Genomic DNA, 26,061 nt, shown 5'->3' with positions numbered 1-26,061 from the left:
AAAATAAATAATAATAAATAACAATATAGGAACACAGGTGCAGCTTGGATGCAGAATGCCCCTGGGTTCAATCTCCATTATTAAAAACAAACAAACAAACAGCTGGGTGTGGTGGCAGAGGGCCTCACCAAGTAGCTGAGGCTGGCCGTGAACCGCAATCCTCTGGTCTCAGCCTCCCTAATGCTGGGATTACAAACGTGCACCATCATGCCCGGCCGTAATCCCAGTATTTGGGAGGCTGAGACAGGAGGATCACAGTTCACGGCCAGCCTCAGCTACTTAGGCCCTCCCATACTTAGGGCCTCCACAATTTAGTGAAACCCTGTTTCAAAATAAAGTATAAAAAATAGGGCTGGGGGGTATAGCTTGGAGGTAGAGTGCCCTGGGTTCAATCCCCAGTACCATATACACACACGCACATATACAAAAAAAAAAATCACTTTTTATTTATTTATTTGTTTATACCATAAATAGTACCAGGATTATAGTAGAATCCATAGTACTGAGATTACAGACATGCGCTACCACACCCCAGCCTCTAAAATAATGAATTTTAAGCCAAGCAAGGTAAACCCAGTACTTGGGAGTCTGGGAAAGGAGAATTGCAGGTTTGAGGCCACTGCATGGTAGCTTAAAGAGACCCTATTTCAAAAAGCACTACCACCAGTTCCCATTACCACCACCTAAAAGAAAAAAAATGTTGAATTTTATGTTATGTCAATTTCACCTCTACTTTTAGTTAATTTATTATCATCATTATTGTTATTACTATTGGTACTGGAGATTTTACCCAGGAGCATTCTACTTTTGAGCTACACCCGAGGCCTTTTTATTTTAAGCCAAAGTTTTGCTAAATTGCTGTGCTGGTTTTTGAACCTGTGATTCTCCTGTCTCAGCCTCCCAAGTACTGGGATTATAGGCATGCACCACCACGCCCAGCTTCACCTGTTTCTTTTTGGGGGTTCTGGGGATTGAACCCAGGGACATTTTAGCTCTGAGTTACACTCTCAGTCCTTTTTATGTTTGTTTTGAAACATGGTCTTACTAGGTTGGTAAGACTCTTGCTAAATTGCCGAGGCTGTTCTCAAACCTGTGATCCTCCTGTCTCAGCCTCCCAAGTACTGGGATTACAACTGTGCCCCACCACGCCCAGCTTTATTTTATTTTGTCTATTTATTTTAAATTTTGAAACAGGGTCTCTCTAGGTTTCGTGTGTGTGTGTGTGTGTGTGTGTGTGTGTGTGTGTGTGTGTGTGTTTTACTGGGAATGGAACCCTTTGAGCTACACCCCAGCCCTATTTTTTTATTCTTTATTCTGTTTTTTGTTTTGTTTTGTTTTGTAGTATTGGGGATAGAACCCAGGGGTATTCTACCTCTAAGCTACACTCTCAGCCCTATTTTTATTCTTTGTTTTGCAGCAGGGTCTTACTGAGTTGCAAAGGGCCTCACTAAATAGCTGAGTCTGTCAGGGAACCCTTATCCTCCTGTTTCAGCCTCCCAAATGCTGGGATTACAAGTGTGTGCCACCACGCCCAGCATTTATTATTTATTTATTTATTTATTTATTTATTTATTTATTTGGTGGTACTGGGGTTCCTGGAAACCCTTCTACCTCCAGGCTACACTCCCAGACCTATTTTCTATTTTTTATGGGAAACAGGGTCTCTTAAGCCAGCAAGGCTGGCTTCGAACCAACACGATCCTCCTGTCTCAGCCTCCCAAGCACAGGGATTACAAGCATCTGCCACTACGCCCAGCTATCCTTTGTTTTGAAACAGGGTCTCACTAAATTGTTGAGGCTGTTCGCAAACCATGATCCTCCAGTCTCAGCCTCCCAAATGCTGGGATTATAAGCGTAGGCCACCACACCCAGGCCTTCCCTAGGTTTCTGAGAGTCTCAGTAAGTTGCAGAGGCTGACCTTGAACCTACAATTCTCTGGTCTCAGCTTCCCAAGTACTCGGATTGTGGGCAAGCGCTAGTGCACCCAGCCCTGTTTTAGTTTTCAGTATTTCAGTGGCCCCTACTTGCTGCCACCATTTCTGGCTTCAGAACCAGGGTTGCAGCTGGACGTGGGTTTTTTTGTTTGTTTGTTTTTGTTTTGTTTTTTTTTTTTTTTGCAATACTGGGAATGGAATTCAGAGACATTCTACCTCCAAGCGACACCCCCAACCTTATTTTTTTAATTCTTTATTTGGAAATGGAAACAGGTTCTCACTGAGTTACAAAGGGCCTCACTAAGTAGCTGTGGCTGGCTTCGAACCTGCACAATCCTCCTGTCTTGGCCTCCCAAATGCTGGGATTATAAGTGTTCCACCATGCCCGGCTCTCCCTTTTTAAAAATTAATTAATTTTTTTTTTTTTTTTTTTTGCGGCACCAGGGATTGAACCCAGGGGCATTTGTCTCCAAACTACACTCCCAGCCCAATTTTTATTCTTTATTTCAAAACAGGGTCTTACTAAGTTGTGGAGGGCCTCACTAAGCAGCTGAGGCTGGCCAAGAACCTGTGACACTCCTGTCTCAGCCTCCCAAGTACTGGGATTACAAGCATGCACCATCACACCTGGCTGAGTCCCCTTCTTCTGTCTGGGGACACTAACACCAGGAAGGTAGCCCTAACCCCTGTGGCCTCCACACACAGAGCCCCATAGAGTGAGGGGTGAAGGCCTGGATTTGAGAAGGAACTAATGACAAACTCAACCAGACCAGGTGACGGTTTGTCTCTGCACAGGACAGTGCTCAGGAGATTTGGGGGTGTGCATGAGTTTGTATGTGTGCGTGTGTGTGTGTGCATGTGTGAATGTGTGTTCTGATGAGAAAGTCACTGAAGCTCATAACCCCACAGGCCCTCACCTTCCAGGCCTTTGTGTACAGTTCCCACACCTCAACCATTGTGACTTGCTTCCAACAGTTGGCAACTTCCCCTCTCTGCATCGCCTGGGTCTCAAAAGGGCCCCTGGAACATGGCTGAGGAGGGCTCGGTCATGGGAAGAGGCCAGTCTCATCCTTCCCTGATGCCGGCTCACCCCAGGGACAGGGCCACCGTGCAGGCTGCCTGGGTCTGTGGGGATGGGTTCACATTCTTCCCCATACCCTGCCTCCTGCTGCTTGGGTATCCCCAGGTGCCTCTACATTCTGGGCCTGAGTCATGGGTGTTGGCTCGAGTCCTCCACAGACAGTGTCTTCCTCAGAGCAGACACCAGAGCAGGAAGCCATCCCAGGAAGAGCACCCACGACTGTGGGGACCTAAGAAAGGTTGGAGCCTCCCGGTGGGTGGTTTTCCTTCAGAAGGTGGGACAGGCCTGGGTCCTGCAGAAGAGCAGCCCAAAAAACCAGCCAGAGCCCTGGCTCTTCAATCCACCTCGGGGGAGGGGATCGCTGCCTCCCGTGCACCTGCCTGGCTGCTGCGTCTATTTCGGTCTTCTCGGCCTCTTGGCGCTGCCCCCCTGGAGCTTGCGGGGGTTACTAGGAAGCAGTGGGCTGTGGCGTCGGCCTCCGCTGTCTGTAGACCCTGGAGTAGACGGGGAGACCTCAGTGTGGGGTCCAGGCAAACCCAAGCAAAGCCAGGGCCCCCACTCGGGGACTGACTTGGGACCAGCTCCCCAAGTGGACCTCAGAGCTCCCGGATCTACCACTGTGGTGGCCTAACAGCGCTGACACCCACAGGGCCCTTCTTCCTGCTCTGCCGTGTCCAGGGCCACAGTCTGGGCCCTCTTGAGTCCCTAGGGCCACCGTCTGGGCCCTCTTGAGTCCCCTCATCCAGGTCTAAAGTGGCCTTGATGCTCTGCCATCCCCAGGTGAAGCCACTTTCTCCATGTGGCCAGAGGCAACCAGGAGAGGGATCCTTGTAGGCCCTTCCCCACTCCCAGCATTTGGAGACTGTCAGAACTAGTCCTTTCTGTCACTCTGCACACTCTGGCTCAGGAGCTTCTGGTCCCACTGGAACACCACTGGGATCCTTTCCCTAAGAACCCCTCAAAGAATGGCATAAGCCGGGCGTGGTGGCTCAAGCTTGTAATCCCGGCATTTGGGAGGCTGAGACAGGAGGATCGCGGACAGCCTCAGCTACTTAGTGAGGCCCTCTGCAACTCAGTGAGACCCTGTTTCAAAACAAAGAATAAAGCCAGGCGTGGTGGCGCACGCTTGTAATCCCCGTGCTTGGGAGGCGGAGACAGGAGGATGGCGCAGGTTTGAAGCCAGCCGTGCTGGCTTAAGAGACCCTGTTTCAAAAAAAAAAAAAGTATAAAAATAGGTCTGGGAGTGTAGCCCGGAGGTAGAAGGGTTTCCAGGAACCCGAGTACAACCAAAAATAAATAAATAGAAGAAAGAAAGAAAGAAAGAAAGAAAGAAAGAAAGAAAGAAAGAAAGAAAGAAAAGGCAGGGGGTTCAACTTGGAGGTCAAATGCCCCTGGGTTCCATCCCCAGTAACACACACACACACACACACACACACACACACACACACACACAGAATGGCAAATAATGCGTAAGATGAAGGAAGGGGTCACAGGCACGGCGACAGGCTCTGAGGTTGGACGTAGGAAAGGAGCTCCTGCCTGGCCCAGCCCCCCCTGGATCCTGGAAGTCCACCGTTGATGGCCCGCCCTTCTCTCCTGCTTCATTGTGTGGTGATTCTGGGGGGTACTGGCGTTCCCAGCGGGGTTTCCTGTCCCCGGGAGGGTGCAGGCCACACTGGCCTCTCTGTGACTGAGGATGACAGGCACATGGTGCTAATGTGCCCAAATCTGTACCTGGAATGAAGCAGGTGCCAGGAAGCACCAGCACTCTTTTTGCTTCAAGATATACAAATAAAGGGCATGGTGGTGTACACCTGAATCCCAGCACTTGGAAGGCTAAGACAGGAGGATTGCCAGTTTGAGGCCAGCCTCAGCAACTGAGGGAGGCCCTGGCAACCTATAAGACCCTGTCTCAAAATTAAAAAAATAAACAAAAAGGGCTGGGGGTGTAGCTTGGTGGCAGAATGCCCTCATGTTCAATACCCAGAAACAAAAAAAGAAAAAATTGAAATAGACAAAAAAGACAAAGAAGAGGAGGTTCAGGCCGCCATACTGACCTCGCTGCACTTCATTGCCAATGATCAGGGCCCCACATGGTGGCGCTGGGCTCGGCAGCAGCTTTCACACGGGCTACAAATGCATGAGATCGCACCACCGTCCATGGTGGCTTGGTCAGAGCTCTGTGTGTGTGTGGTACTGGGGATTAAGCCCAGGGCCATTCTACCTCTGACCCATACCTCATCCCTATTTTATTTTATTTTATTTTATTTTATTTTTTCGGCACTGGAGATGGAACCCAGGGGCATTCTACCTCCCAGCCCTATATTATTTTATTCTTTTTTTTTTCAGTACTGGGGATGGAACCCATGGATATTATACCTCCGAGCTACACCCCCAGCCCTATTTTTTAGTCCTTTTTATGTTTGAAACAGGGTCTCACTGAGTTGCAAAGGGCCTCACTAAGTGGCTGAGGATGTCCATGAACCGTGATCCTCTGGTCTCCGGCTCCCAAATACTGGGATTACAAGTGTGCACCACCACGCCCAGCCCTTTTTTTATTTTTTTTTTATTTTGAAACAGGGTCTCACTGAGTTGCAGAGGGCTCACTAAGTAGCTGAGGCTGTCCATGAACCAAGATCCTCCTGTCTCAGCCTCCCAAATGCTGGGATTACAAGCGTGCGCCACCACGCCCGGCTCTTAATTTTTATTCTGAAACAGGGACTTGCCAGACTTGGTGGTCCATGCCTGGAATCCCAGTACTTGGGAAACTGAAACAGGAGGATGATAGGTTTGAGGATCACAGGTTCAAAGACAGCTTCAGCAATTTAGTGAGACTCTCAGCAACCTAGCAAGACTCTGTTTCAAAATAAAAATAAAGAGGGCTGAGAATGTAGCTCAGAGGTAGAATACCCCCGGATTGTTTAATCCCTAGTAACACACACACACACACACACACACACACACACCAAAAAAAAAAAAAAAAAGGAAAGAAGGGAGGAAGGAAGGGAGGGAGGGAGGGAAGAAGAGACAGGGTCTCCCTTTTTGGTACTAGGGATGAACTCCAGAGGCATCCTACCTCTGAGCTATATGCTATATCCCCAGCCCTATTTTCTTTTTTATTTTGAAACAGGGTCTCCCTAAATTGCTGAGACTGGTCTCGAACCTGCGATCCTCCTGTCTCAGCCTCCCAAATACTAAGACTACAGGTGTGTGCCATCACATCTGGCCTATCCCTGCTTTTACTTCTCCCCTTGGAGGGGTTGTGGGAACCTTGGGAGCCAGCAGGTGGTAGCTACAGGGCTGCACATGAAGGGGAGGAGGGAGACTGACCTCGGGTGTCCCGGGACAGGAGGGACGGCCTGCTTGGGCCCGCGCTTCCCTGCCACAGGGTGCTGGGGAAGGTGAAGCTGACTTCGGGCACGTGGAGTGTGTTCTCATCTGAACAGTGAGACCAGAAACAGGAAATTATTATTATTATTATTATTATTATTATTATTATTATTATTTGGAACTACCCAGCGATTTCTGGAAATAAAGAAGAAATAGTATATACAATATCTCAAGTCCCTTGAAGATGCCTGGCCTTTATCCTAATCAGCCCATTCATGCTCCCCAGGGAGTTTTTTCTCCCTTCCTGTCTGTCTGTCTGTCTCTGTATGTCTTTCTCTCTCTCTTTCTTTCTGTATGTGGTATTGGAAATGGAATGCAGGGGCTTTCTACCTCTGAGTTACTCCCCCAGCCCTATTTTATTGTTTATTTTGAAACAAGGTCTTGCAATTTGCTGAGGACCTTACTCTGATGTAGGAGCCTGTCTGGGTCCTTGGAGCCACTTTTGGCTAGAAGTTTAAAAATTAAAAGAATAAGTCAGGCGTGGTGGCGAATGTCTGCAATCCCAGTACTTGGGAGGCTGAGACAGGAGGATCGCAGGTTCACGGCCAGCCTCAGCTATTTAGTGAGGTCCTCCGCAACTTAGTGAGACCTTGTTTTAAGATAAAGAATAAAAAAATAGGGCTGGGGTGTGGCTCAGAGGTAGAATGCTCTTGGGTTCAATCCATAGTACAACAAAAATAAATAAGTAAATAAATAAAAGAATAAAGTTTCTTCACCCCGTGCCCCAGATGATAATAGGCAGATAGCTCCAGAGATAAGACACAGAACAGACCAGGCCTCCCTAGACTGCTGGAGAAGTAGAACCTAGTACCAGCTCCCCCTAATCTAAACAAGGCAGTGTCTCCGTAGGCCATCTGCGAGACAAGACACAGACAGGAAGGAGAGAGATAATATATGGGCTAACTGTGTCTCTCACTTATCCTAGGTGAAGTAAATCTCACACTTACCCCTCTCTCCCCTCTGCAATTAGGTGACCAAATGTATCAAAAACTTGGAATTTCTTTGTTTGTTGCTCAGACCCAAAAGCTTTGCTTACTGAGCCTTTACTAGTGAATAAAGTAGCCTGCTTTTCAAACTCTGGTCGCAGTGTTTCTTTGTCTCTGGGGCCACTCTGTGGACACCAAGCCTTCTGCAACAGCTGCACTGCTAATGGTGACTTATCATTTTGATCTGTGTAATGAAATGTCCACAGTGAACATCTATGTATCTATGTGTGTGTAGTTTGTGTGTGTGTGTGTGTGTGTGTGTGTGTGTGTGTGTCTGTGTCTGTGTGTTATTGGGGAATGAACCCATAGCATTCTACCTCTGAGCTGCATCCTCAGCCCTTTTTATTTTTTAGTTTGAAATAGGATCTTGATAAATTGCCAAAGGTTGAGCTGGGCATGGTGGTGCACACTTGTAATCCCAGCATTGGGAGGCTGAGACAGGAGGATCGCGGTTTGAGGACAGCCTCAGCTACTTAGTGAGGAACCTTTGCAACTCAGTGACACCCTGTTTCAAAATAAAGAATAAAAAATAGGGCTGGAGGTGTAGCACATATGTAGAATACCCCTGGGTTCCATCCTCAGTACCACAAAAAATAAATAAATAAAATTAATAAAATTGGAGCTGGGTGTGGTGGTGCACGCTTGTAATCCCAGCATTTGGGAGGCTGAGACAGGAGGATCGCGGTTCGCGGACAGCCTCAGCCACTTAGTGAGGCCCTCTGCAACTCAGTGAGACCCAGTTTCAAAATAAAGAATAAAAAATTGGGCAGGGGGAGTAGCTCGGAGGTCAAATGCCTCTGGGTTCCATCCCCAAACCCGCAATAAATAAATAAATAAATAAAATAAACTGCTGAGCCGGGCGTGGTGGCGCACGCTTGTAATCCCCGCACTTGGGAGGCGGAGACAGGAGGATTGCGCTGGTTCAGAGCCAGCCTCGCTGGCTTAAGAGACCCTGTTTCCAAATAAAAATATAAAACAGGTCTGGGAGTGTAGCCCAGAAGTAGAAGGGCTTCCAGGAACCCCAGTACCACCAAAAATAAAAAATAAAAATAAATAAATAAATAAATAAATTGCTGAAAGTCTTGTTAAGTTGCTGAGGCTGGCCTCGAATCTGTGATTCTTTTGTCTCAGTCTTCCAAGTACCAGGACTGCAGGTGTGCGCCAGTGCACCTGGCTAGGCAGCTACTCTTTTTGTATTAACAACACCGGAGGAGCCACCGCTCTGCCCTGAGTGGACTGGCCTCTGGCAGGACGCAGCCCACGTCAACTGTGTGCACGGTGTTCATCTCTCTCTCAAGTGCTAGGCAGGCCAGAAGCAAAGTCAAATGCCTCTCCTCACGAAACTGGTGGCCACGGCTCCTTGCTGCCCCAAAGACCTGAAACTCACTATCACCACTGGGCGCTTTCAAGATTCACCTGCAGAAGGAGAGGCAGGACCTTAAAATACAGAATAAAGAAGATGGGCATGGCAGCACACACCTGAAACTTCAGTACCTGGGAGGCTGAGACAAGATGATTGAAGGTTTGCGGCCAGCCTCAGCCTCTTAGTGAGGTCCTCTGAAACTTAGTGAGACCCTGTTTCAAAAATTAAGGAGTATAGCTCGGAGGTAGAATAGCCCTGGGTTCCATCCCCAGTACAGAGAGAGTGAGCGAGAGAGAGAGAGAGAGAGAGAGAGAGAGAGAGAGAGAGAAAGAGAGAGAAGAAAAGAACATTCTGTTTTCTTTCGTTGACCCTGTACCTGCGTGGAAACTGAGGCTGGGCTTCATCTTAGAGGCCACAGGAACTGCAGGGAAGAAGCTCTTTCCTGATAGCCTTGCTGGGGACAGCTGGTTCTCGGCCAGAAGCTTCGCAGAGGGGGGCTGAAGCTTCTCTGTCACCTGCAGGCAAGGTCACACAGCAAGGTGGGTGTGAGGAACAGGGTGCAGAAAGATGACATGCTAAACTCAAGCACTGATTGAGTGCCTACTGTGTGCCTGACTGCTGTGGTCCCCAGGTGCAGGAATGAGCAGAATCCCTGCCCACCTGTCCCTCAGCCACCAGCGACCAGGCACGTGAGATCATGTGACACTCTTCCGGCTGTGCGTCCCGGTGTCCCTATCAAGTCCCCCTAACAGAGAGAGCGCTCATCTAAACCCGGTGTGGTCTGTTCTGTGTACCTGCCTGCCCGGGCCATGCTTAGGCAGATACTTGGCTAAACGTTACTCTGGGTGTGTTTGGGAGGGTGCTTGTGGGTGAGCAGTGGGCTGAGTCAGGTGATGGGCCTCATTCAATCAGTTGAACACCTGAACAGAATAGAAGGATTGCCCTTCCCCCAAAACGGAGAGAATTCCTCTTGCCCCTTGTTTTCTAGGTAGAGTGTCTCTTTTTCCTGCCTTCAGACTTGAACCTAAACATTGGCTGTCCAGAGTCTCTAACTGTTTTAACTCAGCTGCAGATCCTGGGACTTGATCCCATGAACGTATTCTGGGTAACAAATCTCACTCTCTCTCCATTCTCTCATATGAGTATCCATGAACACCTCTCCTTTTTCTTTCTTTCCTTCTTTCTTTCTTTCTTTCTTTCTTCTTTTTTTTTTTTTTTTTGGTGCTGGGGATTGCACCCAGGGGCACTTTACCCCTGAGTTACGCACCTAGCCCTATTTTATTTCTTATTTTGAAACGGCCTCACTAAATTGCTGAGGGTTTCGGTTAAGTGACTGAGGCTGGCTGCAAACCTGTGATCCTCTTGCCTCCTGAGTTCTGGGATTGCAGGCGTGCACTGCCATGCCTGGCCATACACACCCCTTTTGTTCTGTTTCTCTGAGGAGCCTGACAGATATGCCCATCTGCAACTCCTGCTCCCATTCTCCCTTCAGTTCTGCCAAACACGACCAGATCTACTTTAACCTAGAGCCTGTCAACACCCCCAGTGTGTCCAGCAGCTTCTGGGTTCTGTCAGCAAGGCAGGATGAGGGTCAGCCAGACCCCTGGCCACTAGCCCACGCACCCAGGCGGGGCTCAATCACACACTCGCCCTTGGGCCTGTTGTTTACCAGGTGCACAGGGAGAAGGTGACCTCATGTAATCCCAGTACTTGGGAGGCTAAAACAGGAGGAACGTAGGTTCGTGGCCAGCCTCAGCTACTTAGTGAGGCCCTCCACAACTTAGTAAGATCCTGTTTTAAAATAAAGAATAAAAAAAAATAGGGCTGGGGGTATACCTCAGAGGTAGAATACCCCTGGGTTCAAACCTAAGTACCACACTAAATAAATAAATAAATAAATAATAAAAATAATAAATAACTGAATGTGGTGGCACACATCTGTAAACCCAGCACATAGGAGGTTAAAACAGGAGGATCACAGGTTCAAGGCCCGCCTCAGCAACTTAGCAAGACTCTCAGCAATTTAGTGAGACTCTGTTCTAGCATAAAAAAATAAAATAGGACTGGGAGTGTAGCTTGGAAGTAGGATTGAATCCCTGGGTTCACTCCAGCATCGCATACACAAAGATGAATAAATAAATAATAACGATAATAAACTAAGGGACTCATCCGTAATCCCGGTTCTTGGGAGGCTGATAAAGAACGGTAGGAGAGCAGGCTCAAGGCCGGCCTGCAGCAACTTAAGACCCTGTTTCAAAAACAAAGATATGTGGCTGGGCGTGGTGGCGCACGCTTGTAATCCCCGCGCTTGGGAGGCGGAGACAGGAGGATTGCGCAGGTTTGAAGCCAGCCGCGCTGGTTTAAGAGACCCTGTTTCCAAAAATAAAAATATAAAAATAGGTCTGGAAGTGTAACCCAGAGGAAGAAGGGTTCCATCCCTAGTACCACCAAAAAAAAAAAAAAAAAAAAAAAAACCCATGTGATCTGGGCATGCTAACACAGGATTGTAATCCCAATACTTGAGAGGCAGTTAGGAGGATTGCAGGTTCGCAGCTAGCCCCTTAGTGAGCAGCTAGCAACTCAGTGAGACCCTGCTTCAAGATAAAAGAATAAAAAAGGGCTGGGGGTATAGCACAGAGGTAAAATGTCTCCGGTCTCCATCCTCAATACAAAACAAAATAAAATAAAAAGTGAGCCGGGCGTGGTGGTGCACACTTGTAATCCCCGTGCTTGGGAGGCTGAGACGGGAGGATCCACAGGTTCGAAGCCAGCCTCAGCTACTTAGTGAGGCTCTCAGCAACTTAGTGAGACCCTGTTTCCAAATAAAATAGAAAATAGGTCTGGGAGTGTAGCCCAGAGGTAGAAAAGCCTCTGGGTTCCACCCCCAGTACCACCAAAAAAAAAAAGTGGAGGGGGTCACTAGGGGAGTAGATCAGTGGTCGAATGCCCCTAGGTTCAATGCCCAGCATCACAATATATAAACAAAGGGGGATAGAAGTCCAAAGAGTGCCACAGAGAGTAACGAGCCTGGGAAGCTGCCGCTCTGCACACATGGATGGGGACTGAGTGGTGGAGCCCTGGAGGGAGGAGACAGTGTGCTCAGCATACCAGCCAGCTCTCGTGTGTGCTACCTAGCCAGCGTGCTCTGGAACCAAGCAAAGCATCTTTTTTTTTTTTTTTTTTTTTTAAGATGCTGGGGATGGAACCCGGGAACTCTGACATATCAGGCAAATGCTCTATCATTGAGCTAGACCTCCAGACCTCCTTTTTTGGAGACAGGGCCCCATTAAGTTGCTGAGGCTGTTTTCAAACCTGCTATCCTCCTGTCTCAGCCTCCCAAGTACTGGGATTACAGGCGTATGCCACTGAGCCCAGACTAATGCACCTTTTTCTTACGTTGAAATACAAATATTGGGATCAGGGGTGCAGCTTGGTGGTAGAGCGCTTGCGCTAGCATGCAGGAGGCCCTGGGTTTAGTTCCCCGCACTGTAGAAAGGAACATGAATATTATGTAGGTCTGTGAAAGTTTATGAAATCATATCAGGAAAACCAAGCAGATCACAAAACTTTGTTCCACTGAGACTAGAACCACATGAAACACGTATGCATACGATTAGTATCACACAGGAGCTTGGGAAGTTTGGAGCAAGTACAGGGTGGGGCAGTGTTTTTCCACCTGCTTTAAGTCCAGGGACTCCCGCGTCCACCATGACTTGTGTGGATACCTGATCTGTCCTCCCTGTCCTCCTCCAGCTGTCCTGGCTGCACCCGTATGACCAGGCACTCACCGGCTGCACGCTCCAGGTGAGGGAGGGTGATCGCTTCCTCCTGGCCTTCCTCTCCACGGAGTGGTCCCTGCACGGGCTGGCACTGGGCCGCCTCCTGTCTGCCAGGCTGGGGTCTGGGGTGGCTCTGGGCCTTGGGTCCTTGGAGTCCGGGGCTGCCTCTTCCAGGGGGTGGCGGGAGGAGCGGCTGCCGCCGCCCTCTGGATCCTGCGCCTTGGAGCGCCGGCTGGCCGCGATGAGGGCGATGCTCTTGGTGCCCAGGGTCATCTCCTTGAGGGTGCCCAGCTCTAGGCCGGCCGGAGGGTGCAACTTGGAGACCAGGCTTTTCATGCTCAGAGGGCTCCGCTTCTGCAGGAGAGCAGCACCAGAGGGTTGGTCAGAGGCCACCAGCTGTCACTCCTGCCCCAGAGTGTCACTATTGGCCCCAGATCAGAAATGGTGACTTGAGGCAGGGAGTTTACCAAGGGAGAAAACTGTTGGGGAGGAAAGGGGCCAAGGAAGGGTGTGTGACAAGCTGGTGCTGCCCTGGGGCGGTGCTGAGCGTCATGGGACACCCTGGAGTAGAGCAATGTGCCCTGGCCGGGGTCCTGCCCACCCAGGGAAGGGGCTCCTGGGCCATTGAACAGGGCTTTCCCCTGGGTGCCACAGTAGCCGCCCATGGTGGGACACATCCTCAACACAGCAACACCTTGGGCATGGCAGCAGCTGGATGCATCCAGAGCCTGTTCGTTTAGACTGTTAGTGGTTAATGAGTACCAATGGCTTCATAATACTCACTTGTGCAAAATTATCCAGAAACTTTTTTTTTTTGCGGGTCTGTAAATGGAACCCAGGGGCATTCAACCTCTGAGCTGCACTCCCTGCTCTATTTTTTATTCTTTATTTTGAAACTGGGTCTCACTGAGTTGCAGAGGGCCTCACTAAGTAGCTGAGGCTGTCCACGAACGGCGATCCTCTGGTTTCAGCCTCTCGAATGCTGGGATTACAAGCGTGCGCCACCACACCCAGCCAGAAACTTTTTTCTTGTCTTTTTTCTTCTTCTTCTTCTTCTTCTTCTTCTTCTTCTTCTTCTTCTTCTTCTTCTTCTTCTTCTTCTTTTCCTTCTCCTTCTCCTTCTCCTTCTTCTTCTTTCTTTTGTGGTACTGGGGATTGATCCCAGGGGAATTCTACTTCTGAGCTACACTCCCAGCCCTTTTTATTTTTTATTTTAATTAATTAATTAATTAATTAATTTTTTGTGGTACTGGGGTTCCTGGAAGCCCTTCTACCTCTGGGCTATGCTCCCAGACTTATTTTTATACTTTTTTATTTGGAAACAGGGTCTCTTAAGCCAGCACGGCTGGCTTTGGACCTGCGCAATCCTCCTGTCTCCGCCTCCCAAGCGCGGGGATTACAAGCGTGCGCCACCACGCCCGGCACCCTTTTTATTTTTGAACAGGGTCTCACTAAGTTGCTGAGAGCCTCACTAAATAGCTGAGACTGGCCTTGAACTCGTGATCCTTCTGTCTCAGCCTCCCAAGTACTGAAATTACCGGTGTGTACCACCATACCCAGCAAAACCACATTATTAGTTAGTGGATACACAGCTCTGCCCATGCCCAGCCATCCACTAGAGGGTCTTGCATTTGCAATCCTCTCTCCTGAAAACCGGTCCCTCCCCACCCCGATAGAAAAGGAGGACTACTTAGCTGGGCAAGGCGCACACCTGTAATCCCACTACTTGGGAGACTGAGACAGGAGGATAGCAGGTTCAAGGCCATCATCAGCAACTTATCACAAAAGGGTAACCAGGTGTGATGGCACCTGCCTGTAATCTCAGTATTTGGGAGACTGAGATAAGAGGTTGATCAGATCATAGATTGGAAGCCAGTCTCAGTAATTTAGAAAGGCTTTCAGCAAATTAGTGAGATCCTGTTTCTAAATAAAAAAACAAATATTGCTGGGGTTGTATCTCAGTGGTAGAATGCCCCTGGTTTCCACCAGGTGAGCGAGGGTGCTGCCTGGCATGGCTGGTCAGTGGACTTCCCTACACAGCCTTGGGTGCCACCACAGGGAACTGTAGCCACCACACGCTGGTTGTTGAAGGATGGCCTTTTTTTTTGCGGGTTTGGGGATGATGAAACCCAGGGACATTGACCTCCGAGCTACACACCAGCCCTATTTTTTATTCTTTATTTTGAAACCAGGCCTCACTGAGTGCAGAGGGCCTTACTAAGTAGCTGAGGCTGTCTGCAAACCGCGATCCTCTAGTCTCAGCCTCCCGAATGCTGGAATTACAAGCGTGCGCCACCACGCCCTGCTTGGCGGGCCTTCTTCTGAAGTTTGTCCTGCTTGCCTTGGTCCAGCGCAGCTTGGATGGGGGCACAGGGGCTCTGTTGGAGAAGGAGGACCCTCTGTGGAGCCCAGGCCCACCACACGCACACACCAACCTCGTGGATGGGAGGGGTCAGCAGGATGCGGAGAGATGGCGGAGGAAGAAGACAATCTTGCTTTCCTGACTTTTTCAGTGGCGTGACTTTCGATGACATGTCACCACTTTTCAGTAATGACGAAAGGAAAGAAAGAAAGAAGGACGGAAGAAAGGAAGGAAGGAAGGGAGGGAGGGAAATTGGTTTAAAAAAAAAAAGGGAGGACACAAAAGAAGGACAAGGAAATGGTAACTTTTTTATGTATGTGTTCCTGGGATCAAACCCAGGGGCATTCCCACTCCAGCCCTTTTTGTTTTTCTTTCTTTCTTTTTTTTTTTTTTTTTTTTTGGTGGTACTGGGGTTCCTGGAAACCCTTCTACCTCCGGGTTACACTCCCAGACCTATTTTTATATATTTTTTATTTGGAAACAGGGTCTCTTAAGCCAGCAAGGCTGGCTTCGAACCAGCGCGATCCTCCTGTCTCTGCCTCCCAAGCGCAGGGATTACAAGCGTGCACCACCACGCCCGGCTTTATTTCTTATTTTGAAACACAGTCTCACTAAGTAACTGAGGCTATCCTTGAACCTAAAATCCTCCTGTCTCAGCCTTCCAAATACTGGGCTTACAGGTGTGTGCCATCATACCCAGCAAAATGTAACTTGGAACCCAGGGGCTTTCTACCTCTAGGCTATACTCCCAGACATATTTTATACTTTATTTGGAAACAGGGTCTTACTAAGTTGCTTAGAGACTCACTAAGTAGCTGGCTTCGAACTGCAATCCTCCTGTCTCAGTCTCCCAAGCACTGGGATTGCAAGCGTATGCCACCATGCTCTGCTAAAATTTACCTTTAATACAAAAGACCATGGCAAAATCCCCCAATAACCTTACTCCTCAACCCAGGCCTAACTCCCTCTTCCACAGCCCAACCAGGACTGTTAGTCACAAATTATTTAAGAGTTTAGAGCCGGGTGTGGTGGTACATGCTTGTAATCCCAGTACATGGGAGGCTGAGACAGGAAGATCCAGGTTTGCAGCCAGCCTCAGATACTTAGTGAGGTCCTCTGCAACATAGTGAAATCCTGTTTCAAAATAAAGAGTAAAAAAAAAATCCTGCTGGGGGTGTAGCTTAGAGGTAGAATGCCCCTGGGCTCAATCCCCAGCACCACACACACAAAAAAAAGTTTATAAGTCTTTACTAATTACCATGAGCACTGCTGACTATTCTCAAGGGGGAATCTACTTAGCAGACAACAGAGATAACACACAAGCCCCAGAAAAGTGTTCAGACACTATACTGAAATCCACTCACTTGCAAAGTACTATTTTTTTTTTATTATTGTTTGTACTGGGATTGAATGCAGGGGCATTTTGCTTCTGAGCTACACCCCAGACTTTTATTTTTATTATTTTGAAACAGGTTTTTTTTTTCTTTCTTTTCTCTTCTTTGTCTCCTCTTCCTTCTCCTCCTCCTCCTCCTCCTCCTTCTTTTTTTTTTTTTTTTTTTGTGGTACTAGAGTTTGAACCCAGGGGCATTCTGCCTCCAAGCTACACCCCTATCCCTATTTTATTTTTATTTTGAAAGAGCATCTTATTAGATTTCTGAGAGTCTCACTACTTGCAGAGGCTATCTTGGAACCTGTGATCTTCCTGTCTCAGCCTCCCAAATACTGGGATTACAAGCGTGTGCCATCACACCCATTCTATTTTATTTTTAAGCAAGTCTTGATTGCTAGCCAGGCTTGGTAGCACATGTTTGTAATCCCAGCATTTGGGAGGCTGAGACAGGAGGATTGTGGTTCACAGACAGCCTCAGCTACTTAGTGAGGCCCTTTGCAACTCAGTGAGACCCTGTTTCAAAAAATAAAAAAGACTCAAAAATAGGACTGGGGGGGGGGTGTAGCTCGGAGGTACAATGCCCCTAGGTTCCATCCCCAGTAGAGAAAACAAAACAAAACAGGAAGCCCATTCCATTTAGGATAATCTGCTTGGGCACTGTTAGCCATGTCACCTGTGAGTAGTCTAAACCAAAGAGACAATTATTGATAGGACAATGAAGCCCTATCAGAACTCTGGAGATGCTGGACGTAGTGGTGCATCCTAAGACAGTTAAAAAAAAAAAACATACAAAGGGCTGGGGTTATAGCTCAGAGGTAGAATGTCCCTGGGTTCAATCCCTAGTACATACATACAAAAAAAGAACCCAGGAGACAACCAAAACTCCCTAAGTGGAGGTCTTGTGACTACCAGGCTGCGGTCATCCTCACATACCCCCTCCCTTCTAGCCTGCCCTGTCTCCTGTTCAAGAGGAGCGATGCCCCCAAATGTGTCTCTCACTCTGGACATGGCCTGCACCCCAAATGTGTCTCTCCCGAGAAGCAAAAACATTATATATATATATATATATATATATATATATATATATATATATATATATATATTCTTGCTTTCCTGAATAAATCTCTGAGCTGGGCATGATGGCACACTCTCGTAAACTCAGTACTTGGGAGGCTGAGACAGGAGGATTGCAGGTTCAAAGGGCAGCCTCGGCTGTATTTATTTATTTATTTATTTATTTATTTATTTATTTATTTATTTATTTTGTGGTTAGGGATAGCAACCTAGTGAGATACTGCTTCAAAATACAAAAATAAAAAGGGCTGAGGGTGTAGCCCGGAGATAGAATGCCCTGGGTTTCATCTCTAGTACCCCTTCCCCCTAAAAAAATCTAAGTCTCTGACTGGCTCCTGCTGAAATTCTTTTCTATCGTGTGAGCCAAGGACCCCACCCATCCTGAGCTGCGCTACCCTCTTCCCCATGGGAACGCCTCTCTTCTCCCAAAGGAGATCAGCAGCTGTAGTAGAATGGATATAGAGCGGCTCTGTCTGCTCCTGACCCAGCACAGACCTTCACAGCTTCTGGGATGTTCTAAATGACGGACGGTCTTTGTTAGGGTGCTGAGGCAGCCCCTGGTGGGGGCTGATCACCAGAGAGACCCAGCTTGTGACCAGTGGGTTGGGACTGAGGACCAACCCAGCTCCAGCGGGGAGAGGGGCCTGGAGTTCAGTCACCCGGCCAGGGAGTATTAGTCCTACCCACAAAACAAAACACGTGGGCTCTGAGGTCCTGCGCAGCCTCCTGGGGTGGACAGTGCAGCGACCTGACTCTATGGAGCGATGGCACTGTCGAATCTCAGCGTCACACACCACTCTGTGCCACCTGGGACACAGATCTGTGCTGTGGCTCAGCTCGGCGGGAGCTCAGCCTGGTCTCCCCTGGTCCAGGCTGTTCTTGAGTTTGGGTCTGAAAGAGTGTGGGGTGGAAGCCAGCTGGCTTCTCTCTCTCTCTCTCTCTCTCTCTCTCTCTCTCTCTCTCTCTCTCTCTCTCTTTCTCTCTGGTACTGGGAGTTGAACCCAGAGGTATTCTAAGTTATACCCCCAGCCCAATTTAATTTTTTATTTTTTAATAATTTTTGTGGTACTGGGGAGTGGAACCCAGAGGCTTTTCTACCTCCAGGGTACACCCTAGCACTATTTTATAATTTATTTGGAAACAGGGTCTCACTAAGTTGCTGAGAGCCTCACTAAGTAGCTGAGGCTGGCTTTGAACCTGTGCGATCCTCCTGTCTCAGCCTCCTAAGCGCTGGGATTACAAGTGTGCGCTACCATGCCCAGCTCCAATTTTATTTATTTATTTATTTATTTATTTATTTATTTATTTATTTAGTGGTTGGGGATGGAATCCAGGGGCATTCTACCTCCAAGCTACAACCCCAGCCCTATTTTTTTTTTTTATTCTTTATTTTGAAACAGGGTCTCACTGAGTTGCAAAGGGCCTCACTAAAGCAGTAGCTGAGGCTGTCTGTGAACTGTACTCCTCCTGTCTCAGCCTCCCAAATGCTGGAATTCCAAGCCTGCGCCACCATAACCAGCATGCAATTTTATTTCTGATTTGGAAACAGGATCTCACTAAGTTGCAGAGGGCCTCACTAGGTTGCTGCAGCTGGCTTTGAACCTGCGATCCTCCTGTCTCAGCCTTTCTAGTACTGGGATTACAAGTGTGTGCCACCGCACCCAGCTAAGCCTGCTCCCCTCTAGAGGAGGCAGAAACCCCAGCTCCCTTGCACACACAGGCCCACAGGCAGCCCTGCATCTGGGCATCTTGTCCTCAGGGAGCAGACACCTGTCTTTAAGTGCCCCAAGCAGCAAGCCCACTTGTGGCTTGGACCAAGGGCAGGAAGCAGCCCCCACAGGAGCAGGTGGAGGGGTGTCTGGCTGGCCCAGCAGCACTGGGGCACTATGTTTGCACACACATGCACACATGATCCCATATGCTCACGAGACACACAGGTGCATGCACACACACACACACACACACACACACACACACACACACACACACGTCAGGGCTCAGAAAATGACCTCCATGCATGAAGCCCGCAGAAATAAACTTGTGGTAACTTAGTGAAATCCTATTTCAAAATAAAAATAAAAAGGGCTGGGGGTGTAGCTTGAAGGAAGGACTCTCCCCTCCCAGGATTTGTGGCTTCAGTCCCCACCCCAGGCATCACCTCTCCTACCTGTCTCTCTCCAAGAGCGTCAGGGGCAGCTCAAACTGGGCGCCCCACGGGAGGTCCTTTCTGTCTTCCACCTGGTCTTGGCTGGACTCCTCCGGCGGGGGGGATATATTCAGGATGGAACCGTCCTGGGATCAGACATAGTTGCTAAGTGAGGCCCCTGGAAGGGACACAGACAGCCCAACCTCTAGAGCATTCAGATGCTCATTAGACAAGGGACCTGGGTGGGCAGGGCTGAATCCCCATCGAAGACCTTTTAGTTATTTTATTTTTTGGTACTGGGGATGGAACCCATGGGCATCTACCTTGGAGCTACATTCCCAGTCCTATTTTTTTATTCTTTATTTTGAAACAGGTTCTCAGTGAGTTGCAAAGAGCCTCACTAAGTAGCTGTGGCTGTCCGCGAATTGCGATCCTCAGGTCTCAGCCTCTTGCATGCTGGGATTACAAGCGTGCGCCACCACGCCCGGCTTCCCCAGGCCTATTTTTTAAATCTTTTTTTGTTTTTTTGCGGTCTGGGGATGGAACCCAGGTGCATTCTACTCTACCCAGGGGCTCTGGCTCTAGGCAGCTGGTTTATGGGTGTTTTTAAGTTTCCTCTAGCATTTCATGGGCACCAGCACAGGCAGGACCCAGAGGCCGGCAGGATGGGATGGGATGACCCGGGTGGGAGCTGGGCTGGCAGGCTAGACTCACCCGGAGAGAGGTAGACACCACGGAGTGCAGCAGCAGCAGGCGGTCCAGCGTGCCCTCGCCCAGCTCACGGGAGTACAGCCGGTACCGCGTGTCCAGGGGCTCCGGCAGCAGGATGCCACTGTCTGAGGGAGCAGGAGAGCAGGTGTTACAGGGGTCAGGACACCCCCACCACACCCCCTAAACTAGGCAAAACATCTACCACCTGTTAAAATATAGGATCACTAGCTGGGTACAGTCGCACACATCTTTAAGCCCAGTACTTGGGAAGCAGAGACAGGAGGATTGCAGGTTCAAGGACAGCCTCAGCAATTTAGAGAGACCCTATTTCAAAATAAAAATTAAGCCGGCCGTAATGGCACACACTTGTAATCCCAGCGCTTGGGAGGCTGAGACGGGAGGATCGCACAGGTTCGAAGCCAGCCTCAGTTACTTAGTGAGGTTCTCAGCAACTCAGTGAGACCCTGTTTCCAAATAGAGTGTAAAATAGGCCTGGGAGTATAGCCCAGAGGTAGAAAGCCCCTGGATTTCACCCTCAGTACCACCAAAAAAAAAAAAAATTAAAATTAAAAAGAAATGGATATGTATCCTGAAGGTAGAACACCATTGAGTTTAACCCTAATACCACAAGGGGGAAGGAAAAGTATCTTTGAAGGCAAATATTTCAACCTAATAGAAGAGAGTTTTCTGAAGTCAGGCGTGGTGGCACACACCTATAATCCCAATACTTGGAAGGCTGAGACAGGAGGATCATAGTTAGAAAGACAGCCTCAGCAAGTAGTAAGACTCTCATCAACCTAGTGAGACCCTGTTTGAAAATAAAAATAAAACCGGGCACATGCTTGTAATCCCAGTTCTTGGGAGGCTGAGACAGGAGGATCACAAGTTCACGGCCAGCCTCAGCTACTTAGTGAGGCTCTTTGCAACTTAATGAGGCCCTGTTTCAAAATAAAGAATAAAATATTGGTCTGGGAGTGTAGCTCAGAAGTAGAATGCCCCTGGGTTCAATCCCTAGTACCACAAAAATAAAATAAAATAAAAATAAACAAATAAATAAAAATAAAATAGGCTTGGGTGTAGTTAAGAGGCAGAATATCCCCAGATTCAATCCCTAGTACTACACACACAAAGAAGAGATTTTTTCTGGTATATTATTATCTCTCTGTATCTGAATTTTATTTTTATTTTTGCTGGGCATGGTGGCACATGCTTGTAATCCCAGTACTTTGGAGGCTGACACAGGAGGATTGCAGAAGCAAGGCCAACCTTGGTAAATAGTGAGACTCTCATTAACCTAGCAAGACCCTGTTTCCAAATAAAAATAAAATTGGGCTGAGGGTATAGCTCAAAGATAGATGCCCTTGGGTTCACTCCCCAGAGCCACAAAACCCCCAATATTTTATTTTTATTTATTTTTGGTACTAGGTATTGGATCCAGGGACATTCTACCTTTGAGCTACCTCCCACCCCAGCTCTTTTTATTGGAAACGAGGTCTCACTAAGTTGCTGAGAGTCTTGCTAAATTGCTGAGGCTGGCTTAGAACCTGTAATCCTCCATTTCATCTTCCCAAGTACTGGGATTATAGGTATGTGCCAACAGCACTTTATTCTGCCCGGGGTTCTAAAATCACAGCCACAGCCTCCCTCTTCCAGAAAATAAGGATGACAGCCAGTGTCCTGGGGCCAGCCTCACCCTGTATCAGCTGCTGCTGCTCCTGGATGACCTGGTCACAGAGCAGCTGGTGCTGGTGGTAACGCTGGATCACAAAGTCCTTCTGGCACAGCAGATTCTTCCGGCACAGGTTGTCCGCCTGCAGCTCTGTGTTCTCCACCTCCAGCTCGTGGGCCCTGCACAGCAGCCGCAGCACCTCCCGCTGGTCCTCATTGGTCACTTGCTTGGGCAGCAGCTTTTCCATCTGCGAGGCTTTCTTCTTGGCGTGGGCCAGACGTTGTTCCAGCCCAGCCTGAAGAAAAACTGAGAACTCAGCAGGGCGCAGGGGAGGGCCCCGTCAGCCTCTGCTGCTGCCTTCCAGCCAAGGTTTACCAGGTGTGCCTGGGAAACACACTGTGATTGGCTCTGAGGCTGCGCAAGCATTCCCTGTCTTAACCATGTGTCCAAGTTTTAGAATTGTGAGTGTGTGTGTGTGTGTGTGTGTGTGTGTGTGTGTGTTACTGGGACTGAAACCAGGGGCATTCTACCTCCAAGCTACACGCCCAGCCTTTTTTTTTTTTTTTTTCTTTTTGTGGTACTGGGGTTCCTGAAAACCCTTCTACCTCCAGGCTACACTCCCAGACCTATTTTTATACTTTTTCAATTTGGAAACAGGGTCTCTTAAGCCAGCGAGGCTGGCTTCGAACCTGCGCGATCCTCCTCTCTCTGCCTCCCAAGCTCGGGGATTACAAGGGTGCGCCACCATGCCCAGCCTTTTTTAGTTTTTATTTTGAAACAGGGTCTCGCTAAATTACCCCTCACTGACCTGGCTTGAACCTGTGATCCTCCTGTCTCAGCCTCCCAAGTGTTGAGATTACAAGTGTGCACTCTCATGATTGGCTCTGGTTACCTTTCTTTCTTTCTTTTTTTTTTTTTTTTGTGGGTCTGGGGATTGAACCCAGGGGCATTCGACCTCCAAGCTATACCCCCTGCCCTAATTTTTATCCTTTATTTTGAAACAGGGTCTCACTAAGTTATGGAGGGCCTCTTTAAGTAGCTGAGGCTGTCCGCGAACCGTGTTCCTCCTGTCTCAGCCTCCCAGACGCTGGGATTACAAGCGTGCGCCACCACCCCCGGCTCTCTGGCAACCTTCTTGATCTGAGATCAACAGGGGACTGACTGCTTGGAGGAGCTGACCCAGCGCCCCTGGCAAGATCCTACTGTCCTCCTCTTAGGTGCCACTCCTAGGAGTGCCTCCCCCAGAAGTCCTCCTCAACTCTGGGCTGGACCAACAGCCCTCCTCTGGCTCCATAGGGTCCTGTGGGAGTGGATGGGTCGCTGGGCTGCCACACTCAACTGCACACAGTTGCGTTCTCGTCTCTTCCTGTTAGGGTGTGAGCTGAAGGCATAGAATGTGTCTCCTTCATCATTAGGTCCCCAGGGCCTGGCATTATCTGTACATTTAACACTGATTTGTGTTTAATTAACTGTTAATTAGTCAAGTGACAGACTCATCCTTTGCAAACTTTGTTATACATCAATATTCATAGTTAGCTCTTTTTTGGGGTGTGTGTGTAGTGTGTGTGTGTGTGTGTGTGTGTGTGTGTGTGTGTGTGTGTGTGTGGTACTAGGGAATGAACCTAGAAGCATTTTACCTCTGAGCTATACCTGCAGCCCTCTTTTTTTCCCCCCAGTACTTAGTGAGACTCTGTTTCCAAATAAAGTATAAAAAAATAGGTCTGGGAGTATAGCCCAGAGGTATAAAAGCCCCTGGGTTCCACCCCCAGTACCACTATAAATAAATAAATAAATAAATAAATAATAAAAAATAGGGCTGAGGGTGTAGCTTGGAGATAGAATGTCCCTGAATTCCATCCCCTAAAAATAGCTCTGGGAGTATAGTCTGGAAGTAGAAAAGCCCCTGGGTTCCACCCTCACTACCACAAAAAATAAATAAATAAAAATGGTGAAGGAGACAGCTTGTAGGTAGAATGCCCCTGGGTTCAATACCTAGTACAAAAAAAAAAAAGTCGGAGGAAATCTAACCTTTAATTTTGAAGTGAAACTGCACAATATCCAAATTGGCTCGGGCAGATGTAATAATATTAAGAGGTTCTTGGTTTGGTTACAGAGTTTTATAGTAAAACATATCCTGCCTGCTCTTAACAACATGACATCAGTACCTTTTGCGCCTGCCTGGAAACACCCCGGCCAGCGCTGGGCTGATGGGCTGTCACAGCGCCCGGCTTCCCCGGCCACCCTGGAGCCCCTGAGATGCTCCAGTTCTGCAGTTTTACCAAAGTGAGACGATTAGGTAACCAGCTATTACAGAAATAGCACATATAAATAACGGGCTCCTCTCAGGAAACAGACATGTGGGGAAGACTTCCTTCTCTAGAGAGGAACGGGAGTGTGGCTTCCTCTGGCCGCGAGCACATCACATGCCCAAGGCCAGACCCGGGGGAGGACTGAGCACCAGGGTGGGGGGCAAAGGGAGGGAACTGGAGACCTTGCCGGGCTGGGCTCCATCCACAGCAGGAGAGGGAGGGCCCGTGCCCCATGCTCACCATTCCCACGGCCACTGGCCTTCTGCCCTGTACACGGACTCCGCAGCCCCTGATGCAGCCATAGCTCCGCACTGAGGGCACAGGCCTTAAGTCCAACGCAGATCAGATTCCAGCTCTGCTCCTCCTGCCCTCCAGGGCTAATATGCCTGAGCCCCAGTTTTCTTGTCTCTAAAATGGGCGCAGTTGGCCTCATACCATGTGCTGAGCTGATGTACACAAAGGGCCCACCCCTAAGCCGGGCATGATGGCTCACGCTTGTAATCCCAGCATTCGGAAGGCTGAGACCGGAGGATCACAGACAGCCTCAGCTACTTAGTGAGGCCCTCTGCAACTCAGTGAGACCCGGTTTCAAATAAAGAATAAGAAATAGGGCAGGGGGTATAGTATAGCTTGGAGGTTGAATGCCCCTGGGTTCCAGACCCACAAAAAACAAAACAAAAAAATTATTATAGCCGGGCGTGGTGGCGCATGTTAGTAATCCGCGCAGGTTCAAAGCCAGCTGTGCTGGCTTAAGGGACCCTGTTTCCAAAAAATATATAAATAAATAAATAAAGTGTAAAATAGGTCTGGGAGAGCCGGGCGTGGTGGCACACGCTTGTAATCCCCGCGCTTGGGAGGCAGAGACAGGAGGATCCTGCAGGTTCAAAGCCAGATGCTCCAGCTTAAGAGACCCTGTTTCCAAATAAAAATATAAAATAGGTCTGCGAGTGTAGCCCAGAGGTAGAAGGGCTTCCAGGAACCCCAGTACCACCCCCCCCAAAAAAAAACAAAGGGCCCACCCCACCAGGTCCCCTTCCTCACCTTGAGGGCCGCCGTCTTCCGCTGCTCAGCTAAAAGCAGGTTGACCTCCTCTCGCGCCAGAGCCACCTCGTGCGGCTCTGTGGATGCTCCCTCATCCTCGCAGGTGTCTGCAGGCTCCTCGTCCTTCTCTGGCTCACCCCTGTCCCTGTGAGCACGGTGGTGGGTCTTCTCCCGCTCCCAGCTGTAGCCACAACAGAGAGGTCAGAGTGCAGGCTGTGCCTGGGCTGAGAGTCTTGGCACCTCTGGTCCCAGCTGACCCTAGCTGGCCACTTCAACAGGTGTGGGCATAAAGCATAAAGATAAAATGAAGCAGAATCAGATCTGCCTTATGACCTTTTCTTTTTCTTCTTCTTCTTCTTTTTTTTTTTTTCTTTTTTTGCAGTACTGCGGATAGAACCCAGGGACATTCTATCTCCGAGCTACACCCGCAACCCTATTTTTTATTCTTTATTTTGAAACAGGATGTCACTGAGTTAAAAGGGCCTCGCTAAGTAGCTGAGGCTGTTCACAAACCCGGATCCTCCTGTCTCAGCCTCCCAAATGCTGGGATTACAAGCGTGCGCCACCACACCCGGCTGTGATCTCTTCTTTTCTTTCTTTCTTTCCTTCCTTCCTTTCTTTCTTTTTCTTTTTTGGTATATGGAACTGGTGACTGACTAAGGGACATTCTACCTCTGAGCTAGACCCTACCCCTATTTTCTTTTATTTTCTACCCCTTATTATTCTTTCTTTCTTTCTTTCTTTCTTTCTTTCTTTCTTTCTTTCTATACTGGGGATGGAACCCAGGGGCATTTTTACCTCCAAGCTACACCCCCAGCCCTATTTT

General features: G+C 48.7%; 1 protein-coding gene across 1 annotated transcript in view; it reads right to left on the bottom strand.

Moving 5' to 3' along the window:
- Positions 1-3,408: 3,408 nt before the first annotated feature.
- LOC308268712 (kinesin-like protein KIF19) overlaps positions 3,409-26,061 on the bottom strand; it is a gene marked incomplete at both ends in the record, with an annotated part of 53,303 nt that continues 30,650 nt past the window's right edge. The window contains 9 exons of the mRNA XM_080703818.1: positions 3,409-3,509; positions 6,346-6,453; positions 9,131-9,269; positions 12,543-12,887; positions 14,969-15,074; positions 19,527-19,651; positions 20,220-20,341; positions 21,910-22,180; positions 25,236-25,416. Of these exons, the coding sequence (XP_080559944.1) occupies positions 3,409-3,509; positions 6,346-6,453; positions 9,131-9,269; positions 12,543-12,887; positions 14,969-15,074; positions 19,527-19,651; positions 20,220-20,341; positions 21,910-22,180; positions 25,236-25,416 (1,498 nt within the window). The remainder of the gene's footprint in view (positions 3,510-6,345; positions 6,454-9,130; positions 9,270-12,542; positions 12,888-14,968; positions 15,075-19,526; positions 19,652-20,219; positions 20,342-21,909; positions 22,181-25,235; positions 25,417-26,061) is intronic.

The sequence above is a fragment of the Muscardinus avellanarius genome, assembly GCF_963383645.1.
Source record: "Muscardinus avellanarius genome assembly, chromosome: 10".
NCBI lineage: Eukaryota > Metazoa > Chordata > Mammalia > Rodentia > Gliridae > Muscardinus > Muscardinus avellanarius.
The sequence above is the reverse complement of the archived record's forward strand: the minus strand, read 5'-3'. Positions and strand labels throughout refer to the sequence as shown.